Consider the following 22981-nt stretch of genomic DNA (forward strand, 5'->3'; position numbering starts at 1 on the left):
TTAATACTTTTGTGTTTTTGTAAATAAACCCTTTCCATTTTTAGTTAAAGTAACAAACTTTCAATTTATCATATTGAATAACAGACGCCTTATTTTCCTTATAAATAAATTTAAGTATTTTCTATCAAGATTTTGTTTGACTTGTTTCGCTTTCCCTCTTCTATGTTAAATATATGCAAAAACATCGAATGTTAATATTACATAACTCTAATAGAGGAAAAGATGTCAAAGGAAGAAAATTAATTATCAAAATTTCCCCGTTAATTTCCATAACATTAAAGTACAACCTTGCTACTTTAATGCTATAATAAAGCTGAATCAAATTAACAATTTAAATAGATTTCGATTGCGAGAATATTTTTTCAATTTGTTGATCATCAGTAGTAAAGGTTAATAATGTAAAACATAAATGTCTAGTGGAGATTACGAAAAATAATGAATCTGACAAAAAGCAAAACGAACTAACCATAACTAATGGATTTGGATTGATCTTTAAACACATTGTTTAAATTTTTTATATTTGTATGGTGTCAATAAAAATCGATTAAAGATGAATCTCGAACAATGTACCATTTAGTAACACTTTAACAACAAATTATATTCATTCATTTTCAATTTCTTTTGAATTGGTTATATTAAATGTCATTTAATTTTTAAGGCATAAAAATCTATTGTTATTTTAAAGTTAATAGTCACAAAAATAATAATAATTGATTAAAGATACCAAAAGAAGTTTGTTTTAATTAATGTATGTACTAAAATTCTTAGCATAAATCTTTTTTGAATTTAAATTATCTATTAAATGTAATCAACTGTTTAAAATTTTAAAATTATGAATATTTTATTGATTGCATTGAATGCAAAAAACAGGTTTCCAATAATCATGTCATCTTATTATAATATTAAAAGAATATTAATTTTATAGTTCCTAAAATTAAACCGGAATCTTTGGTGATTTTAGTATTATGTGGGCACATAAGTGAAAATGTATTCATTAAAGTTTGTTACTCATTAAATGCTCTAAATTTACATTATTATGTAATTAATACATAAATATTTCTTCAAAAAGTAGGTAAATAGGAAAGTGACGTTTTATCTGTCAAATATTCAATTTCATTGACTTTCTTAGTTTCGCAAACACTTATACCATACACCTTAAATACTATAGATTTATTTGTATTACATTAATTTGAGGACTTTTCAGAGTAAACATGGAATTAATTAATTACTTTCCAAGAGGAATCTGTTATTGTTACAAGGTGGTATTTTGAAAAGAATTCAATACATGCATGTTGTTAAAGATTTTGATTACTATAATTATAATTTTTGTAACATTTATTCAAATTTATATGGGTCACTGCATTAACTAAAGAAAATCAATCAAAATTACAACTAGTAGTAGGCTTCTCAATAAAATTAAAGAACAAAGTTTGATCTTGAGAGACAAAAATTAAAATTTATAATTAACCTTTCTTAATATTTTACTTATTTATGGGATTAAATTGGGGGACATCTTTTCTACCCAAGGTTTTTAAGCAGGAATTTGTTTTTGTTGTTTTGGTCAACTGCGACAAATATTAAATTTAAATAATTTTCTCCACTGACGGGTATTTGAAAATATTATCTCATTTTATATCTCAATGTACAAATATGGAATACAATTTGAAAGTAAGATTTAAAACACAGCATTATTTTCAATATAAAATTAACCCTGATCTTTTGAAACCACAAAATATCATTTCTCATAACTTGGCACATCCGGATATCATTCAACTCTTCACTCAAAATGACTGGAATTGTTTAACTAACTAAGCTAACTATAATCACAAAACAATGCAACGAAAACTTGAAAAAATTAAAATTGTTTCTGGTTCTTATAAAATAGGAAATTTAAATAACTGTAACTGTAAAGTTTTATAACTTGTAATGTTTTTCCTCTTCTTCAATCGGTAAAATACAAATAATAGTTTCCAGTGAAAATTAAATATAAAGTAATTGTGATGAATGGCATAAAAATTTATCATTATTATTATGATATTGATTATAATGATTTATAATGATATATTAAATAATATACTCACATTAAAGAATCTTCACTTAGTTTGATTTTAAAGTATTTATTAGTCTTTTATATTTTGAAAAGTATGGTTGCATCCTCGACACCTTGGTAAACTGATACAAGGGGCCTAAGTGGAGGAAAAAACATAAGAAAAATAAGTATGATTTCGAAAATATTAATATCAACAAAACAATAGTTGACATTTTGATGTAGCTGTAAAGTTACATCACAATGGCACATCCATCCGAATAGAAATCCCACTGTAATGACCCAAAGTGAGATAAGTATGAAATAATTATCGTGGATGACAACTGAATTGAGTGGAGATTTCGTGGGGATCAGATCGGTTTGATATATAAAAGCGACGTCATTAAAACATCCACAAATCAGCGCCAGTTTTCTGAGCATATAGTTGTGTGATGAAGCCGGTAAGTGAAAGAAATTTCATTAATGAATGGTGTGTGAATGTGCGTTCTACTATCGGTCAGTGGATACGTGGAAATTCGTTTGTCGGATGCGAAAAGAAAAAAAGCGGTATTTTCGGTTTTCCTTATTTTTTTCTTGTGTGATTTATCAATTATATCAATATTTTTTTAATGCACTCGTCAGTGAATGTGTCAATTATGGGATAGTTCTGAATTTTATTTTCTCATAAAACAAAATTGTTTTTTTTTAAATATATATAAAAAGTAAAAAAAATTATTTACTTTTTTTATAATTATTTCAAAAAATTCAACCTTGAACGATAATTTTTTGTGTTAATTTTCAACATTTTATTTTAATTTTCATTATTTTTATGTTTTATAAAATTTTCAATTCATGGCAAAAATTAATAATTTTTATGTAAATATTACTTATTTACATAAATAGTAGATAGTTAAACATAATCATTAAATTAAACATTTATTTACATTTTTAACTGACTTACTTCTCTTTTTCCTATTTTTAAATTTTAAATTTAACTAAAATTAATAAAAAAATAATTAAATATCAAATTTTTAATTTCAATTCATAATCTACATCAGAATCAATAATTTTTTATAAATAAACCATTTATTTACTTAAAAGTAAAATAAGAGTAAAAATCTTAACAATAGTATATAAAATTTTTATTTTTAATTAAATATAGATCATTAAGTTACAAAAATAGTATTTATAAAGAAAATATTAAATGTTCACTAGTTTTAATTAATTTTCACTATTTTTATGTTTTAATAAATTTTCAATCCTTGGAAACATTTTCATTTTTATGTAAACATTATTTAGTTACATTAGTAATAGGTAGTTAAAAATAATAATAATAAATTAAATAATAATGAACATTTTTAACTAATTTTTCTCTTTCTCCTATTTTTGAATTTTGAATTCTAAATTTGACCAAAATTAATAAGAAAATTATAATTAAATATTAAATTATTATTTTTTTTCAATTCATAATCTACATCAAAATTAATTATTTTTTATAAATAAACCACTGATTTACTTAAAATGTAAAATAAAAGCAAAAGTCATTAAATTAAATATTTATTAACATTTTTAACACTTTTTTCTATTTTCAAATTTTGAATTATGAATTCAACAAAAATGAATTAAAACTAAATATTTATTTATTATTTTTTTCACTACATAATCAATATCAGAATTAATTATTGTTTATAAACAAATTATTTATTTACTTAAGAAGTAAAATAGAAGTAAAAGTCTTAACAATGTATACATAACAAATGTATAAAATTTCTTATTTTTAAATTAATTATAGATCACTAAGTTGAAAGAATGTTATTTATAACGAAAAGGTTGAATTTTATTTAAATTTTAACTATTTTTATGTTTTAATAAATTTTCAATACATGACAAGAATTAATCATTTTTATGTTAATATTATTTATTTACATAAATAATAGATTGTTAAAAATAGTCATTAAATAAAATATTTATTAACATTTTTAACCAATTTTTCTCTTTTTTCTATTTTTAAATTTTGAATTCTAAATTTAACTAAAATTAATAAAAAAATTGTAATTAAATATTTAATAATTAATTTTTTTTTACTACTTTTCAATATCAGAATTAATTATTATTTATAAATAAACTATTTATTCATTAAAAAAAAGTAAAAGTCTTAACAATAGTATAAAAAAAAATGTTAGGTGTTCAACATTTGATTCAAATTTTAACTATTTTTATGTTTTAATAAATTTTCAATTTATGGCAATAATTAATTATTTTTATGTTAATATTATTTACTTATATAAATAATAAATAGTTAAAAATAGTCATTAAATAATATATTTATTAACATTTTTAACTAATTTTTCTCTTTTTTCTATTTTTATATTTTGAATTCTAATTTTAACTAAAATTAATATAAATTAGAATTAATTATTATTTATAAATAAACCATTTATTTACTTAAGAAGAAAAATAAAAGTAAAAGTCTTAACAACAGTATATAAAAAAATGTTCAACATTTTATTTAAATTTTGACTATTTTTGTGTTTTAATAAATTTTCAATAATAGATAGATAAAAATTAAATTAATTAATCAATATCAAATTTATTTATTTTTTATAAATAAACCATTTGTTTACTTAACAAGTAAAATAAAAATCTTAACAGTAGTATACAAAATTTTTATTTTTAAAGTAATTATAGATCACTAAGTAACGAAAATGTTATTTATAAAGAAAACATTTTATTTTAATTTTCACTATTTTAGGTAGTTTCTAATAGTCATTAAATTAACTTATTTGTTAACATTTTTAACTAATTTTTTGCACTTTTTCTCCCTTTTCTATTTTTACATATTTTGAATCTTAAATTTAACTAAATATTAATTAATTAAAAATTATAATTAGATATTAAATTATTAAATTTAAATTATTTTTCAATCAATAATTAATGTCAAAATTTTTATTTACTTAAAAAGTAAAAAAGTAAAATAAAAATCTTAACAATAGTACATAAAATTTTTATTTTTAAATTACTTATAAATCATGTTATTATTTTTCAATCAATAACAATGTCAAAATTTTTATTTACTTAAAAAGTAAAATAGAAATCTTAACAATAGTACATAAAATTTTATATATTTTTAAAGAAAATTAAATAAATATGTCGACAAAATTAACACTAAAATTTACTACTTTTTTCATAATTTGGTTGTGGTTCTCAATTCAAGTTTTTAGAAAAACATGAGGTTCAATATAAAAGATATTTTGAAGTAAATTAATTATCCATATCCAAACGTAATTATCACTGACTTTATATAAAGCTAGTTTTATCATATTGTTTTGCAATATGCAAATTTTTACAAAATTAAATCACATTTCCCATGAAAAACACCGTTTACCTTATTTAATCCAATAAAATTATGTATCTATTCTAATCTAAACGTAATTATCATGTAAGAGAATATTTAATATCGATGATTCGTCCTTCAGCTTCTCGTATTTCTCTTCAATCGAATAATAACATTTATGATATCTAACGCATGGTAACAGCCATCCAAAGCAATTAAATTTATTTTCCTGCACGTTGTCATAAAATTGAATAAATTATTATTGACATTTTGAAGATGAGCACCTCTGAAATGCATATTTTAACTTATTTTAAACCAGCCGCGTGCTTGAATGTCAAGGCTCTTTACATCCTTCCGTTGTTTTTAGTACGAATATTTGACATTTCAGTCTTATTTACATATCTTAAGGGAATTACCCCAAAAAAGCGTTGCTAAATAGTTATTAATTTTTCACCTTGTTAATTGGGAAACAAATTTTGAAACTCTTCAGTTGCACAACATTTGACATTTTTTCTGTACCACCACTAAAATTGCGCGACCTTTGGTCATCGACGTACGTTCTTAGCACCATCTGAGCACAAACCATTAATCAACGCAGGTGAAAATAATTGCTACATTTATGTTATACGTGATATAATGAGCGTTTGATATTCCATGAGGAAAGTAAGAGATATAGATTAAATAAAAAATTATTATATAACTTAGGTGTTTGTTTATGAAATTAATTTGCGTTTGTTTATTCGAAAGGATATCTTAATGAGTGAAATTAGTTATCAATATATATGCCAAAATCATGATTATTATACCTCACGACATAGATATTATATATATACAAACACCATGAAAACCTCTTCATTTAGTGTTAAATTCAATACGTAGGAAGTAATTAAATTGAACATAGAAGTAATGTTTAATATTTTTGTTCTAGGTTTTATTATTATTCGCCTTAGTAGGCGTTATTTATTGTAAGCCACAAAACGATCCCAGACAAGCTTACATCACCAGATACGACAGTGATAATGATGGTTTAGGGGCGTATTCCTACAAGTAAGTTCAATTAAAATAATTCAACCACTCTAATGTTGTTGCACTCAATGTCAAAACAAACTTTATAGGTGCTTAAACGAGTGTGAAAGTATTGATTAGAACGATTTTAATACTGGCTTATTAAATTGTCATCAAGTTCAACAGAAAGTACCCTAAAAAACTGGAGAAATGCTGTGTTGAAACATAGAATAGAATTTGTTACATTTTACCTGAGCATTATATCAGTCACTTTCTACTTGATTGAGTAATTAGTGATCTCCGTTGACTTATGGGCTAATTTTAATGTTTATTGCTCCTGTTCGTGCTCATTAGTAACTGAAGATTGCACAAATTTGTTTAGCGTTGCCACCAGTGACGGTTTCACCCACGACGTAAAAGCGGAAGCTGCCCAAGGACCAGAGGGACTCTTCCCTAAAGTCACCGGCTCCTACTCCTACATCGGACCCGATGGAGTGACTTACACAGTCCTGTACGTCGCCGACGAGTACGGCTTCCGTGCTGCAGGTAAATCGACGTTTTTGACTGTTGAATAATGCGTTTTTAAACGGCTGCGATTTGTAGGTGAACACATCCCGCCGGCCGCCCACACGGACAAGAAGGTGCCACCACTAGGTATTCCCGGAGCCGCCATCGCTTCTTTGGCCGGAGGCGGTTTGGGTTAATGAAAGAACAGGGAATTAATATTTAATTGCCGTCTTTTCTTGCCATAATACGTAACTGTTCGAATTATAGTCAATGTATTTAAATTAATTTTGAAGCTTTTATTTGTAAAAATGTAAATAATATATGAATTTATAATAAAAATTGTAAAATGTTTTTATAGTTTTTTACTATTAAATCATATAGTTTCAGTTTCAGACCAAATAATATTAAGATTAGGGTCGTACACTGCTCTAAGGTGCAAATTTTTAATAATGCAGGACGCATGAGTACATACAACCCATGTTGCCCGAAATTATATTGCTGACCTTGGTATTAAGGTTATGGCTTGACCAGCTCGCAGTCCAGACCTTAACCCAATAGAACATATCTGGGACATTAATCTATTATTATTATTGGTGTGGTGCATTAATTTCTTGGAACAGTGTAGATGACAACTATTATAGGTAGTTTTATTTGTAAGGAAACATGGAATAAAAAAAGACTTCATATTGTCTTAACTAGCATCCACAACCATTAAGGTGAAGCTTTAATTATAAAAAATAAATGCAACAATTTTACAGCCACATAATCTTTATTTTCTTCCTGTTCTTAGAAGGACGATGCCTACTCGTTGTTGATGAAATCTTTGAAATTTGCATTTATTTGAACAATAATAAGAATATTACTGTACACTTATTTTCTACTCTAATTCTCAAATATTTCTTTGTTGTTTGTCATATGAATATATAATAAGAATGCAGATGTGTGATTATATAAATTATCGATAGTTGATTTCTTGACAGACACATTCTAAAATACAATCTCGAGATGAATCATCAAAATTATTATGAATTATTTTAAACAATTAGATATTGTGAAATCTATTTCTGGAATCGATTTACATTATTTTATCTGCTTCAACAAATGCGGTCTTCCAATAATATTCGCTTTCCAAGTATTCAAAAAATTTACGTTTGCGTAATAATTGACTACAAATTTTCGATAAATTCCTGGGACATAATGTTTGAAATCCCGTATAAGGTAATGATTAATGAACTCGCAATGCTAAAATGGAAAGTTGAAAGGGTCATCTTCGCATGTTAGATAATCAAAAGTTAATATGAAATTATAACATCAATTCTATGTGAATCAAATAGTAACTGATTTTTAATTCTAGGAAAAACCGGAGTTTAATGTATCCTGAAATATCATTTTACTAAGATTAACCTTTAGATAGTTTACACATTTGCCAAGGTTTTTAAATTGTCATTGTATTTATGGGAATTTACTGTTTTTATTGTTAATCTATTAAACATTGTGTTTAACTATTGAATTACAACGCTAGATCTTTGAGATTATATTGTGAACACGATTTTCTCTTTTATATCTGTGTAATATATATTTTATAATAATGATTTTGTACTTTTGTAAAGGTTGGAAATGTCGTTAATTAATTAATTAACATAAATTTGGCAGATTACATTCATTAATTTATAGTTTTGTATTTTGATTTAAACTGAGCGGTGGTCAGAAAAAAAATTTTAATATCCTAACGTTAATTAGGAAACGTTAATAATTTATACTTTATTTAAAATAATTACACTCTATTATTTCTTTCCCATTATTATCATTAATTAAAATAATTTTTACATATATTAAATCTTAAACAAAATAAATATGAAATATGGCTGGTCACAGAAACAGAACATTTTTGAAAAATATATATTTGTTAAATAATTTATACATGAGTTTAAACAAAATTATTAATATTTTGTTGGGTACCCTTTGTGAGTTATAACTACTAATAAATGGTGAGGCAAAAATTCAATGAACTATCAGCAACTCTTTAATTAATAGCCACAATTCATCTAAATTTTATACCTTTTTGGTGTTTTAATCAAGATTACATATCGTTTCACAAGTTTTCAATAGGATTTAGATCGGGACTTTACGCTGGCCAATCGATAATTTCAACAATTTTATGTCTCAACCAACTTTGGACAATTTTGGATGCATATTTATTATTATTGTTGTGCCTGAAAATCCATGTAATTGCAGAATTATCGTTGTTAAATGGTTCCATTTCTTCTCTGATGATGTCTCTATATAAGAAACCAATAATTGATCCTATACCTTGTCAAGGAAAGAAATCCCAAACCAAAACTTTTCCTCCATTGTATGTCAAAGTTTTTGTAGTGTCCAAATTTTTATTAGGAGGACGATGAACGTATTTTTCACCAACTAATCTTGTTCTATTGAACATTGATTCATCACTTCAAAATACCCTTCGCCAAATTTCTGTCAAAGAATTAATACATTTTTGTCCAAACTTTTTGTGTTGTTCGAATATTCTTTTTATGATGTCAATGATTATTCAGTCGATGCCTGATTGTTCTACTCAAAACTCTGATATTTTATGACGTTATTATTTCATTTTTTATTTATTTAGAACTGAAGAAAGGATGTAGTTTACTGATTTTTCCTACTTTTCTGTCAGTAAAAGGAGCTCTTTTTTTGTCTAGGACATGTTCTTTTTGTATTTTCAAACTGAGTATGTTGTTTCATATTTTTTAATAAGAAACAAAACGATTTCAGCAATATTTAGACTTTGATGTTCCATGATAATTATTACCCTCTCTAGAATGCAATGATTCTTTCTTCTCACTTAAAGTGAATTTAATTTAAAAAATATTATAAATCATACTAACAATAAATTTTTGCTATTAATAGTATTATTAAACACATACACAAAACGAATAAGATAATTTGTGCTATTTTTGACAATTTATTATATAGATAGGATATAGGTTTTTTATTCTTCCACAGAATAATGGGCATGCCTTAAGAAACTTGATATTTACTATTTCAGGGGGTGTTTAATCCAGTTGTGCAGCTAGATTTTCTAGACACAATTTCTGGTTGATAATTTTCATGATTTTTTAGTTTTAAGTCAACATGGCATTTTGTCTATAAATACATATTTTACAAGCTTTACAGTCAGATAAAAAAAATACATTTTATGGGGGTGTCCCACTTTTAAATGGGCCACACTGTATGTAAAAAATTTACAATAGAGTAATCTTGGTTCCAATAAGCAAACACAACAACATTTTATTATATGCAATTCAGATTTCAACTGAGTAAAACTTTTAAACTAACTACAAATATTTGTACTGTAAAATTTACTAATATTATCGAAATGTTAAATAATGAATATTAATTATAATATTTTTACTCAATGCAAATTTAAGCAATACAAAAAAGTCTAATAAAAAATAAATATATAAGGAGTATTTGGACTGAGAGTTCTGCAAATTCTTAGATTAGCTATTCGATAATAGATGCCACTACACTACAGCATATTTTTTAATTTTAAAACTATTTCAATGATTAGAACAAATAATATTCTAAATAATAATCCTGGATATAAACTGACACTGTATCAAATTCTATAAAAGTTTGTCAAATATGTTTTACGTGATGGGTGTATAGATATATTGAATTTATATATTGGCTATTAACAGTTTAAATGAAATTTTATGTTGCACTGGAATTTAATTAAAAAAATACTTTTATGACTAAATAAAATACAATTATTTAAAAATCTATTTAATTTTTCATATACTCGATTTGTTTTTTTAAATTTTGACCTGACAATTCCTCATTAATTTTGCTTACGTAACGCAATTTAGAAATACAAAAAAAAAGAATTATTTTTCTTTGACATAAACGTGTCATAAAAATTCCAAATACACACACACATATAAACGGTTAATGTTGCATCACACCCGCATTGATGTTCGCCATCAATAATGCGGCACAACAAAAGAATGAAATATTGTTCGTGTGAATTTGCTCATGGATGTCGCAAACTCGTTAACTCGAAATGTCTTCTCCAATTTGCCCGTGTATCTCTCCTAATTAACCTCTTGTGTCTTTCTGTTTTCGCTTATCGAACAATGCATGCCAAAATGTCAATTATTTGCATTTAAATTTGCTGATTGTCGAGATTTTCATTATTTTTCCTTTTCGTAATATGCAAATTGATAATTTGTATTATATAATTGTTCCTAAGGTGCTAATTAAACTACACGTACCGTTAAGTTAATGTTTTCTTTTTACTTTTGTTTGTATTTTTTATTAGTAATTTAGTAGTATAAAATTTATAAATAAACATGAGCGAATAACAAATTGCAAAGTAATTGCAGCCGTTCAATAATTCAAAGGATCGAAAACTCAGCACGTAGCTCTTTCTCTTCGCATTTTATTATACAAGGAAACACCCTATATAACGCAGATGATTCACGCGAAAACAAAAGATAATATACAAGGGACGTGGCATCATGACAGCGTCCCGAAGTGTGTCAATTTCTCTGGCACACATTCGGTCCAACGAAAGCAAAAGTTACGCCGAACATCTCGTTACAAAGGTCACTTGGGCGTGCGATATATCCACACCGATCGGATCGTAGACGAAAACGATAATTTTCGGATTATTGTCCATTGTTGTCTAAGATCAATTCATGTGTTCTTAGGTAACGCTTGTTACGGAGGAAGTCGTGACTTCGCACCGTTTCGACTCGTAAATTTCAACTGTTTGTTTTATTATGTAGATCACAATCGATGTGGATGTACAAAAGGACTGTCTAACAAAATAATGTTGGTACTTAGCCTAAGATGCAAAAAGTTATTTCCATAATTTAGTAATGACCCACTTGAATTTTAAGGATAATTATAACTTTTCGCACGGCTGGTTATTGAAAACTCTCGACGAAATTGAGACATAAGCCACTTATCAAACACCATCTCGTCTGGTGTTTTTTCTCAATTCATATTCAAAAACAATACTGATATCAAAACCGAACATCAGGATGCAGAAATGTGAGGCAATTTTTGATCATATAAAAGAATAATTTGTTCGGTTTTGTATCCAGTAAACTGTAAGACTGCAAACGTGTTAAGAGAAAAATGAAGTTGTTCGTTGTGAGTTATTTTGTATTAAAAGTGAGGTGTTTTACTGAAATTGTTTGTTGCAGATTTATTCCATTGCTTTCGTTATGGTGGTGGATTATTGCAGTTCGCAACAGCAGAACTTTGAAAGGAAAAACTATAGTCAGTCGAAAATTGTAAAACATGAAAATAATATTGGACTAGCTAATTATAATTTTGCGTAAGTACTTATTTATATTTATTAGTATTAGTATTTAAATTAAACAATTTCACCTCTTTTTGTATCAGCTGTTTGTGCTCATTTTTTACACATTTTGTAATCAGCTTTTTGTTTAAGTATCTATACTGCCTTTTTTCAGTAGTTTCAATATCCTTATTTCTCCAGTTATTCAATTTTGTCAAAAATTTCATATTGTTAATCATTTTTAGTTTCGAAATTAAAAGAAAAATAGAAAATTTTTAATGATTTTTGCATGATTACAAACTGTCTGGTTTCTGAAAAAAAATATGGATAACATTCTTAAATGTTGCACAAATTTGTCCTTTTTCTGGATCAGTTTCCTGATTAGATGATTTATAAATATGTTTCCAAAGAACTTATGAAAAACGATGATAAAATACTAAAATACAGATTGTAACAGATTAGGAATATTCATAAACTTACTTCGAATTTTTTGGTACATATAGGTAAAGTAAAAAAAAGCAATTTCCCAAATAACAACCAAGATTTTCATATAATTTCTGCACAAATTCGTCCTCTTTCTGGACCAGTTTCCTGAGTGGCTGATTTATAAATAAACATTCCCAAATATTTCCAAAAAACTCATGAAAAACAATGATAAAATTTCAAAATATAAGACTACAAACACATAAAGTGTCCATTTTCCTGTTAACATAATTACAGACTGCCTTGTTTCTGAAAAAACATAGATAATACTCTTAAATAACAACCAAGATTTTCATTTAATTTCTGCACAAATTGGTCCTCCTTCTGAACCAGTTTCCTGAGTGGCTGATTTATAAATAAATCTAAACAATTTAACACTCTTTTTTGTGTATCAGTTGTTTCTGCAGATTTTTTTACACTTCTTGTAATAAGCTTTTTCTGTAACTGTGATAATCATCTAACGTGTTTTCAATTCAATTGTCTCAATACTTTATTTCCTCTAAAATTAAATTTTAGTAAAAATATTCAGATTATTAACAATTTTGAGCTACAAAATTAAAAAAAAGACAAATTCTTAATATTTTTAACATAGTTACAAGCAGTTTTGTTTCTGAAAAAAACATAGACAATATTCCTAAATAACAACCAAGATTTTCATATAATTTCTGCACAAATTCGTCCTTTTGCTGGACCAGTTTCCTAAGTGGTTGCTGAGTGGCTAAACCTTCCCAAATGTTTCCGAAAAACTTATGAAAAACAATGATAAAATACCATAATATAAGGCTACAAACACCTAAAGTGTTCATTTTCTTGTTAACATAATTACACACTATCTTATTTCTGAAAAAAAAACATAGATAATATTCTTAAATAACAACCAAGATTTTCATGTAATTTCTGCACAAATTCGTTCTTCTTCTGGACCAGATTCCTGAGGTTTAAAATATCTCTACTTACTTTGATAAGAGCTAGATTAGCACTACTCATAAACTTACTTCTTGTAATAAGCCTTTTCTGCAACTGTAATAATCATCTAACATGTTTTCTTTTCAATTGTCTCAATATTTTATTTCCTCTGAAATTAAATTTTAGTAAAATTATTCAGATTATTAACAATTTTAAGCTAAAAAATTGAAAAAAAAGAGAAGTAAATTCTTAATATTTTAACATAATTATAAGCATTCTTGTTTCTAAAAAAACATAGACAATACTCTTAAATAACAACCAAGATTTTCAAATAATTTCTGCACAAATTCGTCCTCTTGCTGGATCAGTTTCCTAACTGGCTGCTAAGTGGCTAAATCTTCCCAAATGTTTCCGAAAAACTTATGGAAAACAATGATAAACTTACTTCTTGTAATAAGCCTTTAACAATTTTAAGCTACAAAATTGAAAAAAAAAAGAGAAGTAAATTCTTAATATTTTTAACATAATTACAAGCAGTCTTGTTTCTGAAAAAAACATAGACAATATTCCTAAATAACAACCAAGATTTTCATATAATTTCTGCACAAATTCGTCCTCTTGCTGGACCAGTTTCATAAGTGGTTGCTAAGTGGCTAAATCTTCCCAAATGTTTCCGAAAAACTCATGGACAACAATGATAAAATTCCAAAATATAAGGCTACAAACACCTAAAATGTTCATTTTCATGTTAACATAATTACACACTGTCTTATTTCTGAAAAAAAAAAAACATAAATAATATTCTTAAATAACAACCATGAAAATCTTCGTTGATATTTAAGAATAATTAATTAATTAACATAATTACACACTGTTTTATTTCTGAAAAAAAAAAATATGGACATTTTACTGATCCTTCCTAAATGTTTCAGAAAGACTTCTTAAAAACAATCATAAAATACAATTTATCTTAAGTTACTGAAAATTAATTATTAAATTTGACGTCCTGTATCATTTTGTACTAAGGTAAAAGAATGCAATTAATGTATTTTCACCTCGGTAGAATTCTGAAAAGACTTTTCGGAGACATTGTGTATAATATTTTAATCTCCTCTGAGATAGTAATGTTAATGACAAAAAGGGGATTTGATAGAATTCCTATAAACTAATGTACTAAAATAATTTGATGTGTTTATTATTGTGCAATTTTGCAGGAGCATTTCGCAATTTTAATCAATAACTTTTCAGTTTTAATTATACTAATAAAATACCATAATTACACATGTTGAAGATGCCATGATTTGTCTTGAGTCGTGAATACTTGTTGGTTAAGGACTTTATAAATCAAACGTAGATGTTATCGTCCTCTAAACAATCCTTGAATGTTTACTTTTCAATAATTTCCAATAAAGAAGTGAAATATTTCAATTAATTACACCATTTTTTTTGTTTTGTGTAATGTTTCTAAAATTAATTAACTGTGATAATATCGACGTATCATTAACATTTTGTGTTGCACAAAACCTCTAGTCGATTCGACAGTAAATGACGAGAAACAAAGTGTAATTTTTTTCTCTTGAAACACACAGATGCCGTAATAGCGCACAATAATTGGCGTCCTTTACATAAACATTTTCTAATAGTTTCGGGTATTTAATAACTTGTTATAAATGTCAAGGACTGCAGAACACGTACTTAAAATAAAATATTCATTTGTTGTTTTTTATTTATGGCTGAATTACCGGGTTTGTGCGAGTCCGGCAGGAAAAAAATCACTTGTTATTTGTGCATTTTACTATAACGGGCAATTAGTTGCTAATTAATCGGTTGGGCAATTTGTTTTGAAGCTTAATTGCCAGGGAAATGGATAACTTGTTCCGAAGCAAAAAACATTCACCATGTTAGTCAAGAATAAAAAATAGGAAAGAATTACATCTAAAACTTACGCAGGAAACACTTTAATTTAAGTTTATAAAGGTGACCTTAAACTAAACCTACTTAAATATATATAAAGCGAATAAAAAAACGGTTTATTATAAATCGACTTAAATATAAACGTCCGTGACATTGACTCCGGAACAGAATGAGTAAATGTGAACTGAACTGAATCATATTAGCTCGTAAAGGTTAAGTTTACACCAGATTTTACTACGGCATTTTACAAAGTTTATTGACTCGATATATCACGGTAACTCGAGCATTTACGTAATCGTTTGCCATTAATATCTGGCGAAAAAACCTTGTTTAATACGGTTAATAACTGCGTTCTCATTCATAAAATATTCATTGATTGGCGGTTTGTTTTTTACAGATACGAAACGAGTGACGGCTCGTTTAGGGAGGAAAAGGCTGAACTGAAGAATGCTGGGAGCAAAAATGAAGCTATAGCCGTGCAGGGGTCTTACACGTATGTAGGAACTGATGGCATAACCTACAAAGTTACTTATGTGGCTGATGAGAATGGCTACAGGGCCACTGGCGAGCACCTTCCCAAGAATCCTTCGAGATAATTAGCCATTTTTAAGATTGTATTTTGTTCCTGTGAGAATTGTTAAATTATATAAGTATCAGCAACTGAATTTTTTTATTTTTTTTTTTCCACTTTTTGTCATTTCTTTAGGTCTTCAAAAGTTTCTAACAGATTTTAAATTTTCTATTAACATAATATTAATAATAAGTATGGTTGAGCAATACTTATGTGAACATGCCGTTGGTTCTCTTTCTCTTTTAAAGTTGAACTTTGTTCTTGTAAGAAGTTTTAAGTTGTATAAGTATCAGCAACTGAATTTTTTATTTTTTCCCACTTCCTGTCATTTCTTCAGGTCTTCAAAAGTGTCTAACACATGTGCATGAATATTTTAAAATTTTTATTATCATAATATTTATAACAAGTGTATAAACAGCAACAAAAATACAAGAACAATTAAATAACAAAGGAATGATTTAAAATATAAGAAGAGCAAGAAATTTGTGTCGTAGTGCTTCACTGAGAAACATCAACAAGAAGAGTTCTAAAACTACTGTTCCTCACGTTACTGCTGATACAAATGGTCAAATCCTTCGTCCTGTCGTTGAGCAACGTAAGTGTGAGCATGCCGTTAGTGCTCTTTCTCTTTTAAAATTGAATTTTGTTCTTGTAAGAAGTATTAAATTGTATAAATATCAGCAACTGATTTTTTTATTTTTCCCACTTCCTGTCATTTCTTCAGGTCTTCAAAAGTGTCTAACACATGTGCACGAATATTTTAAAATTTTTATTATCATAATATTAATAACAAGTGTATAAACAGCAACAAAAATACAAGAACAATTAAATAACAAAGGAATGATTTAAAACATAAGAAGAGCAAGAAATTTGAGTCGTAGTGCTTCACTGAGAAACACCAACAAGAAGAGTTCTAAAACTACCGTTCCTCACGTTGCTGCTGATACAAATGGTCAAATCCTTCGTCCTGTCGTTGACCAACGTAAGTGTGAGCATGCCGTTAGTGCTCTTTCCCTTTTAAAATTGAATTTTCTTCTTGTATGAAGTATTAAATTGTATAAATATCAGCAACTGATTTTTTAATTTTTTCCCACTTCCTGTCATTTATTCACGTCTTCAAATGTGTCTAACACATGTGCACGAATATTTTAAAATTTTTATTATCATAATATTAATAACAAGTGTATAAACAGCAACAAAAATACAAGAACAATTAAATAACAAAAGAATGATTTAAAACATAAGAAGAGCAAGAAATTTGAATTGTAGTGCTTCCCTGAGAAACACCAACAAGAAGAGTTCTAAAACTACTGTTCTTCACGTTGCTGCTGATACAAATGGTCAAGTCCTTCGTCCTGTCGTTGAACATCATAAGTGTGAATATGCAGTTGGTGTTCTTTCTCTTTTAAAATTGAATTTTGTTCTTGTAAGAAGTATTAAAATATATAAGTATCAGCAACTGAATTTTTTATTTTTTTTCCCACTTCCTGTCATTTCTGCAGGTCTTCAAAAGTGTCTAACACATGTGCACGAATATTTTAAAATTTTTATTATCATAATATTTATAACAAGTGTATAAACAGCAACAAAAATACAAGAACAATTAAATAACAAAGGAATGATTTAAAACATAAGAAGAGCAAGAAATGTGAGTCGTAGTGCTTCACTGAGAAACACCAACAAGAAAAGTTCTAAAACTACTGTTCCTCACGTTGCTGCTGATACAAATGGTCAAATCCTTCGTCCTGTCGTTGAGCAACGTAAGTGTAAGCATGCCGTTAGTGCTCTTTCTCTTTTAAAATTGAATTTTGTTCTTGTAAGAAGTATTAAATTGTATAAATATCAGCAACTGATTTTTTTATTTTTCCCACTTCCTGTCATTTCTTCAGGTCTTCAAAAGTGTCTAACACATGTGCACGAATATTTTAAAATTTTTATTATCATAATATTAATAACAAGTGTATAAACAGCAACAAAAATACAAGAACAATTAAATAACAAAGGAATGATTTAAAACATAAGAAGAGCAAGAAATTTGATTCGTAGTGCTTCACTGACAAACACCAACAAAAAGAGTTCTAAAACTACTGCTCCTCACGTTGCTGCTGATACAAATGGTCAAATCCTTCGTCCTGTCGTTGACCAACGTAAGTGTGAGCATGCCGTTAATGCTCTTTCTCTTTTAAAATTGAATTTTGTTCTTGTAAGAAGTATTAAATTGTATAAATATCAGCAACTGATTTTTTTATTTTTCCCACTTCCTGTCATTTCTTCAGGTCTTCAAAAGTGTCTAACACATGTGCACGAATATTTTAAAATTTTTATTATCATAATATTAATAACAAGTGTATAAACAGCAACAAAAATACAAGAACAATTAAATAACAAAGGAATGATACAAGAACAATTAAATAACATAGGAATGATTTAAAACGTAAGAAGAGCAAGAAATTTGATTCGTAGTGCTTCACTGACAAACACCAACAAGAAGAGTTCTAAAACTACTGCTCCTCACGTTGCTGCTGATACAAATGGTCAAATCCTTCGTCCTGTCGTTGAGCAACGTAGGTGTGAGCATGCCGTTAGTGCTCTTTCTCTTTTAAAATTAAATTTTGTTCTTGTAAGAAGTATAAATTGTATAAATATCAACAACTGATTTTTTTTTTTTTATTTTTTCCCACTTCCTATCATTTATTCAGGTCTTCAAATGTGTCTACACATGAGCACGAATATTTTAAATTTTGTATTAATATAATATTAATAACAAGTGTATAAATAACATCAAAAATTCAAGAACAAACAATTAAATAACAAAGGAACTATTTAGAACATAAGAACGCAAGAAAATTGAGTCGTAGTGCTACCCTGAGAAACACCAACAAGAAGAGTTCTAAAACTACTGCTCCTCACGTTGCTGCTGATACAAATGGTCAAATCCTTCCTCCTGTCATTGAGCAACGTAAATGTGAGCATGCAGTTGGTGCTCTTTCTCTTTTAAAATTGAATTTTGTTCTTGTAAGAATTATTAAATTGTATAAGTATCAGCAACTGAACTGTTTATTTTTTCCCACTTCCTGTCATTTTTTCAGGTCTTCAAAAGTGTCTAACATAAAAGCACGTATATTTTAAAAATTTTATTAACATAACATTAATAACAAAAGTATAAACAGCAACAAAACAACAAGAACAAACAATTAAATAACAAAGGAACAATTTAGAACATATTTGGCAAGAAATTTGAGTCGTAGTGCTACCCTGAGAAACACCAACAAGAAGAATCCTAAAACTACTGCTCCTCACGTTGCTGCTGATACAAATGCTCATACCCCTCGTCCTGTTGTTGTGCAACGTAAGTGTGAGCATGCTGTTGATGTTCCTCCTGAGGCTCCTGAGCGTTTTGATGCAGCGCCTTCAGGATGGCTTCAGGAATTGGCGGTGGAGTCGGCAAATGATCACCTGAACAATCACAATTATATAAGTAATGTGTTTCTTAATACATTTACACAATCAAATTATAAATAATAGTTGCGTTTAACGAAATTAGTATGAGAAAACGATGGTTGGAAAAAAAATTAGAGATCACTTTCCTGCGCATTCTTGAGATTCTGCACGTTGTTAAATGGTCAATTAGCGAAGTACTTTTATAGTACTTCACCTTGTACAACAAGCCGTATTGTACTGAGACAAGGTTCTTTTATCTTTTGCGTGAACTACGATTTAAAACTAAATTTTAATTAACCATTTTTTACGTTCACCCGGTTTAATTAAAAATTATTATTATTTTTTAACGAGTCAAGGCGAATACAAGTGCCCAATTAGCAAATTGGAATCCCGGTTGTGTATTTAAATATTTCGTTTTAATTAGTCCGTTAATAATGATGGTGGTCATCTTGAATTTTCGACGTGACAAATTAAAAGCAATTTATTCGGCCAATTTAAAAATTTATGGTCTCGATTAATTTTTTTGGGTGTTTTTACCATGGGCTTGGAATCCGTGTTCGTCGGCGATGTACGTTAAGGTGATGGGATGGCCGTGTTCGTCGTGGTAGGTCACTTTTCCCTGTTGGATGATCGTTTCGTGGTGTTTGTCGCCTTTGTTTTTTATGTAGCCGTTTTCGTGAGCGATTATTCCGTTTCCAGTCTCGTAACTGCAACGACAACAAACGTTTGATTGCGAAATAGAAGAATATTAGCATTTATTTTAATTTGATTGATTTGATTGAGGAAATATTGCGAATGTTCAGATTTGGGTTTTGGTCTACGTAATAAATATTAATGCATTAATATTTTACTGTCGACCTGATAACATTTATTCACATTGACTTTGGACTCTTCAAATTTCTAAATTGCGATGCATGTGCAAAAATTGTATCCATTTTTATAGAGAAAACTGCTTACAATAACAATAAATTGACATCTTAAATCTACATAATATTTTCTTGAGCCAATAATTAAGAGAAAATCTTGAAGCATCTTATAATTAACGTGAAGATGATACTGTAGAATCATTTAATGACAATAAAACAAAAGTAGAAAGTTTCTCAACTGCACAATATTGGTTCCAATATTTGGATGAATTTACTTTGCACTTGTAATTACGCATATGGTATGAGAAAGCTCAATATTATTTTTTTTTGTTAGAAAGCCATATGTTTATTTTCTGAAAAAAACATTTCGTGTCAGTATCACTTTCTCATTTATCTTATTTTGGTTAGTTAGATAATTCAATTATCCTCTTTAATTAATTAATGATTGTTCAAATAGCCTAAAACAATAACACTTCATGGCAAATTATATAATTAACTTCTGATTAGTTTGCCATTAATGCAATAAACAATGATTAATTAGTATATTCTTTCTTTACCTGAATTGCCATCCTTCATGGTGCCTATCAAAGTGTTGCTTGATGATGGGAATAATAGGTTTCTTGTGGTGGGTTTCAACTTCTGTATACTTTTCTTGATAATCATGGTATGAGTGCCCATCTAATGCTTGCACATAGATGACTGCACAGACTACCAGAAAACAACAGACCTAGAAACACAAACGTATTAAGAAAACAAAATAAACAATAGCATAAACAGATTTTGGATATTTTTGATTTTAACCTTGCCAAAAACAATTAAAAAAAAACCTTGTGTAATTTTCCACAACACTTTTGCTTTTAAACACTTTTCACTGATCATTAACACCAAAGAATGTACACTTGTGCAATTGGAATCAAGATAATATTACCATAACGAAGTTTAAATAATTTACCTGGACGTTTCTAATCATTTTCGAAGTATCTATGTACGACAAACGGCAAGTGAACTTGTGATTTCTAGACAGGCCATATTTTCTTTTTATAGTATGTGCCCTCTACTCTCATGAAATTTCACGCTTAAAAATTGATAATAAACCATATGGTGCACTAACACAAGATTTACACATTAATTAAAGTTTCTTTTCATTGCCGGTCTCGGTGCTTATTGTCTCGTGCCACATTCAGACACTTGACTTAGATAGGTACTAATGCTGAATAAACAATAAAAAAATTAAAAATTATAACATGTGTTCTTTTTTAAAATTCAGGAAGTAAAATTCGTGAATATGGAATATGGACACCGAAATTTCAAAAACATTTTTTAAATATTTAAAAATATTTAAATGTTATTGACATTTGAAATAAAATAAAATAAATATATCTGCATAATCTTTAAAAGTACCAAATTTTTATTATTAAAAATTACAAAAAATATTAAATTTTTTATATATTTTTTAATTATAAAGATATAAATAAAATTAATTAATTAATATAAAATATTTAAGTCACTTAAAAATATATGATAAATTTAAAATATTCTAGATTTTTAAATATTTAAAGTAAAACTAAATAAATATTTTGAATTTACCTATTAAATACAATCAATAAATTTTGAATTTTCTCATCACATAACTTTTAAAATATTTCTTTAAAAAGTAATATAAATAATAATAAAAATAATAAATTTAAAATAATCTAATTTTGTTACAACACATATAACAAAAATATATAATTAATTATTTAAAAAACTGAAAATATATAAATAGTAATATTAATTGATTAATTATAATTATCCACAGGATTCAAAAATATTTAATAAATGTAAAATATTTTATTTTTTCTAAATGTTTTAATTGATTAATATAATATAATTAATAATCAAAAATATTTAATAAATATATAATATTTTAGTTTTTATAAATATTTAAAATAAAATTAAATAAATATTTCGAATATATTAAATAATACTTTAATTTACTAATAATACTAAATTTTGAATTTCATATCAATATGACCTTTAAAATATTTATTATATATATATATATATATATATATATATATATATATATGTATATATATATATATAAATAATTATATATATATATATATATATATATATATATATATATATATATATATATATATATATAAATAATTTAAATAAATACAAATATTAAAATTTATGGGAATTTGAATAATATAAATAATATTAATTAATTAATATTAAATATTCAAAACCGTCAAACTAATAAATTTATTGTTTTCTAAAGTTTGTGGATGTTACAAATATTTAAAATAAAAATATACAAATATTTTGTATTTCCAAAATAAATATTGAAAATAAATATTTTTTTCATCATATACCCCTTAATTAATTTATTTAAAAAATTATATCACATTATAAATTTATCAAATAATTTTATAAATTATAAATATTAATAAAATTAAAATATAAATAATATTAATTGATTAATATTAAATACATTAAAAAGTATTTAAAAAATATAAAAAATTTTAGTTTTTCTAAATATCATAAATATTTAAAATTTGTCTGTATGTTGCAAATATTTAAAATAAAATTGTACAAATATTTTATAAATTTTAGAAATATTCAAATA

General features: G+C 26.6%; 3 protein-coding genes across 4 annotated transcripts; 2 read left to right on the top strand and 1 right to left on the bottom strand.

Annotated features, from left to right (window-relative positions):
- Nucleotides 1-2361: 2361 nt before the first annotated feature.
- Nucleotides 2362-7223, top strand: LOC109604647 (cuticle protein CP14.6). 2 transcript variants are annotated; one of them, XM_020021174.2, is made up of 4 exons: nucleotides 2362-2487; nucleotides 6289-6407; nucleotides 6748-6911; nucleotides 6969-7223. In XM_020021174.2, exons 1-4 carry the CDS (start codon nucleotides 2479-2481, stop codon nucleotides 7067-7069), a joined length of 393 nt encoding a protein of 130 aa, XP_019876733.1. In that variant the 5' UTR covers nucleotides 2362-2478; the 3' UTR covers nucleotides 7070-7223. The 2 variants fall into 2 exon arrangements, with proteins under 2 accessions (XP_019876733.1, XP_049822093.1); XM_049966136.1 differs by lacking the exon at nucleotides 2362-2487 and adding an exon at nucleotides 2516-2593.
- Nucleotides 7224-12017: 4794 nt separating this feature from the next.
- Nucleotides 12018-16082, top strand: LOC109604640 (endocuticle structural glycoprotein SgAbd-5-like). The gene is made up of 3 exons (XM_020021168.1): nucleotides 12018-12032; nucleotides 12086-12219; nucleotides 15884-16082. Exons 1-3 carry the CDS (start codon nucleotides 12018-12020, stop codon nucleotides 16080-16082), a joined length of 348 nt encoding a protein of 115 aa, XP_019876727.1.
- Nucleotides 16083-19224: 3142 nt separating this feature from the next.
- LOC109604648 (endocuticle structural glycoprotein SgAbd-2) lies at nucleotides 19225-21350 on the bottom strand. Its single transcript, XM_020021175.2, has 4 exons — nucleotides 21317-21350; nucleotides 20922-21091; nucleotides 20036-20205; nucleotides 19225-19513 (listed from the first exon to the last, which is right to left on the bottom strand). Exons 1-4 carry the CDS (start codon nucleotides 21332-21334, stop codon nucleotides 19344-19346), a joined length of 528 nt encoding a protein of 175 aa, XP_019876734.1. The 5' UTR covers nucleotides 21335-21350; the 3' UTR covers nucleotides 19225-19343.
- Nucleotides 21351-22981: the final 1631 nt, after the last annotated feature.

This window comes from Aethina tumida, chromosome 4 (genome assembly GCF_024364675.1).
Source record: "Aethina tumida isolate Nest 87 chromosome 4, icAetTumi1.1, whole genome shotgun sequence".
NCBI lineage: Eukaryota > Metazoa > Arthropoda > Insecta > Coleoptera > Nitidulidae > Aethina > Aethina tumida.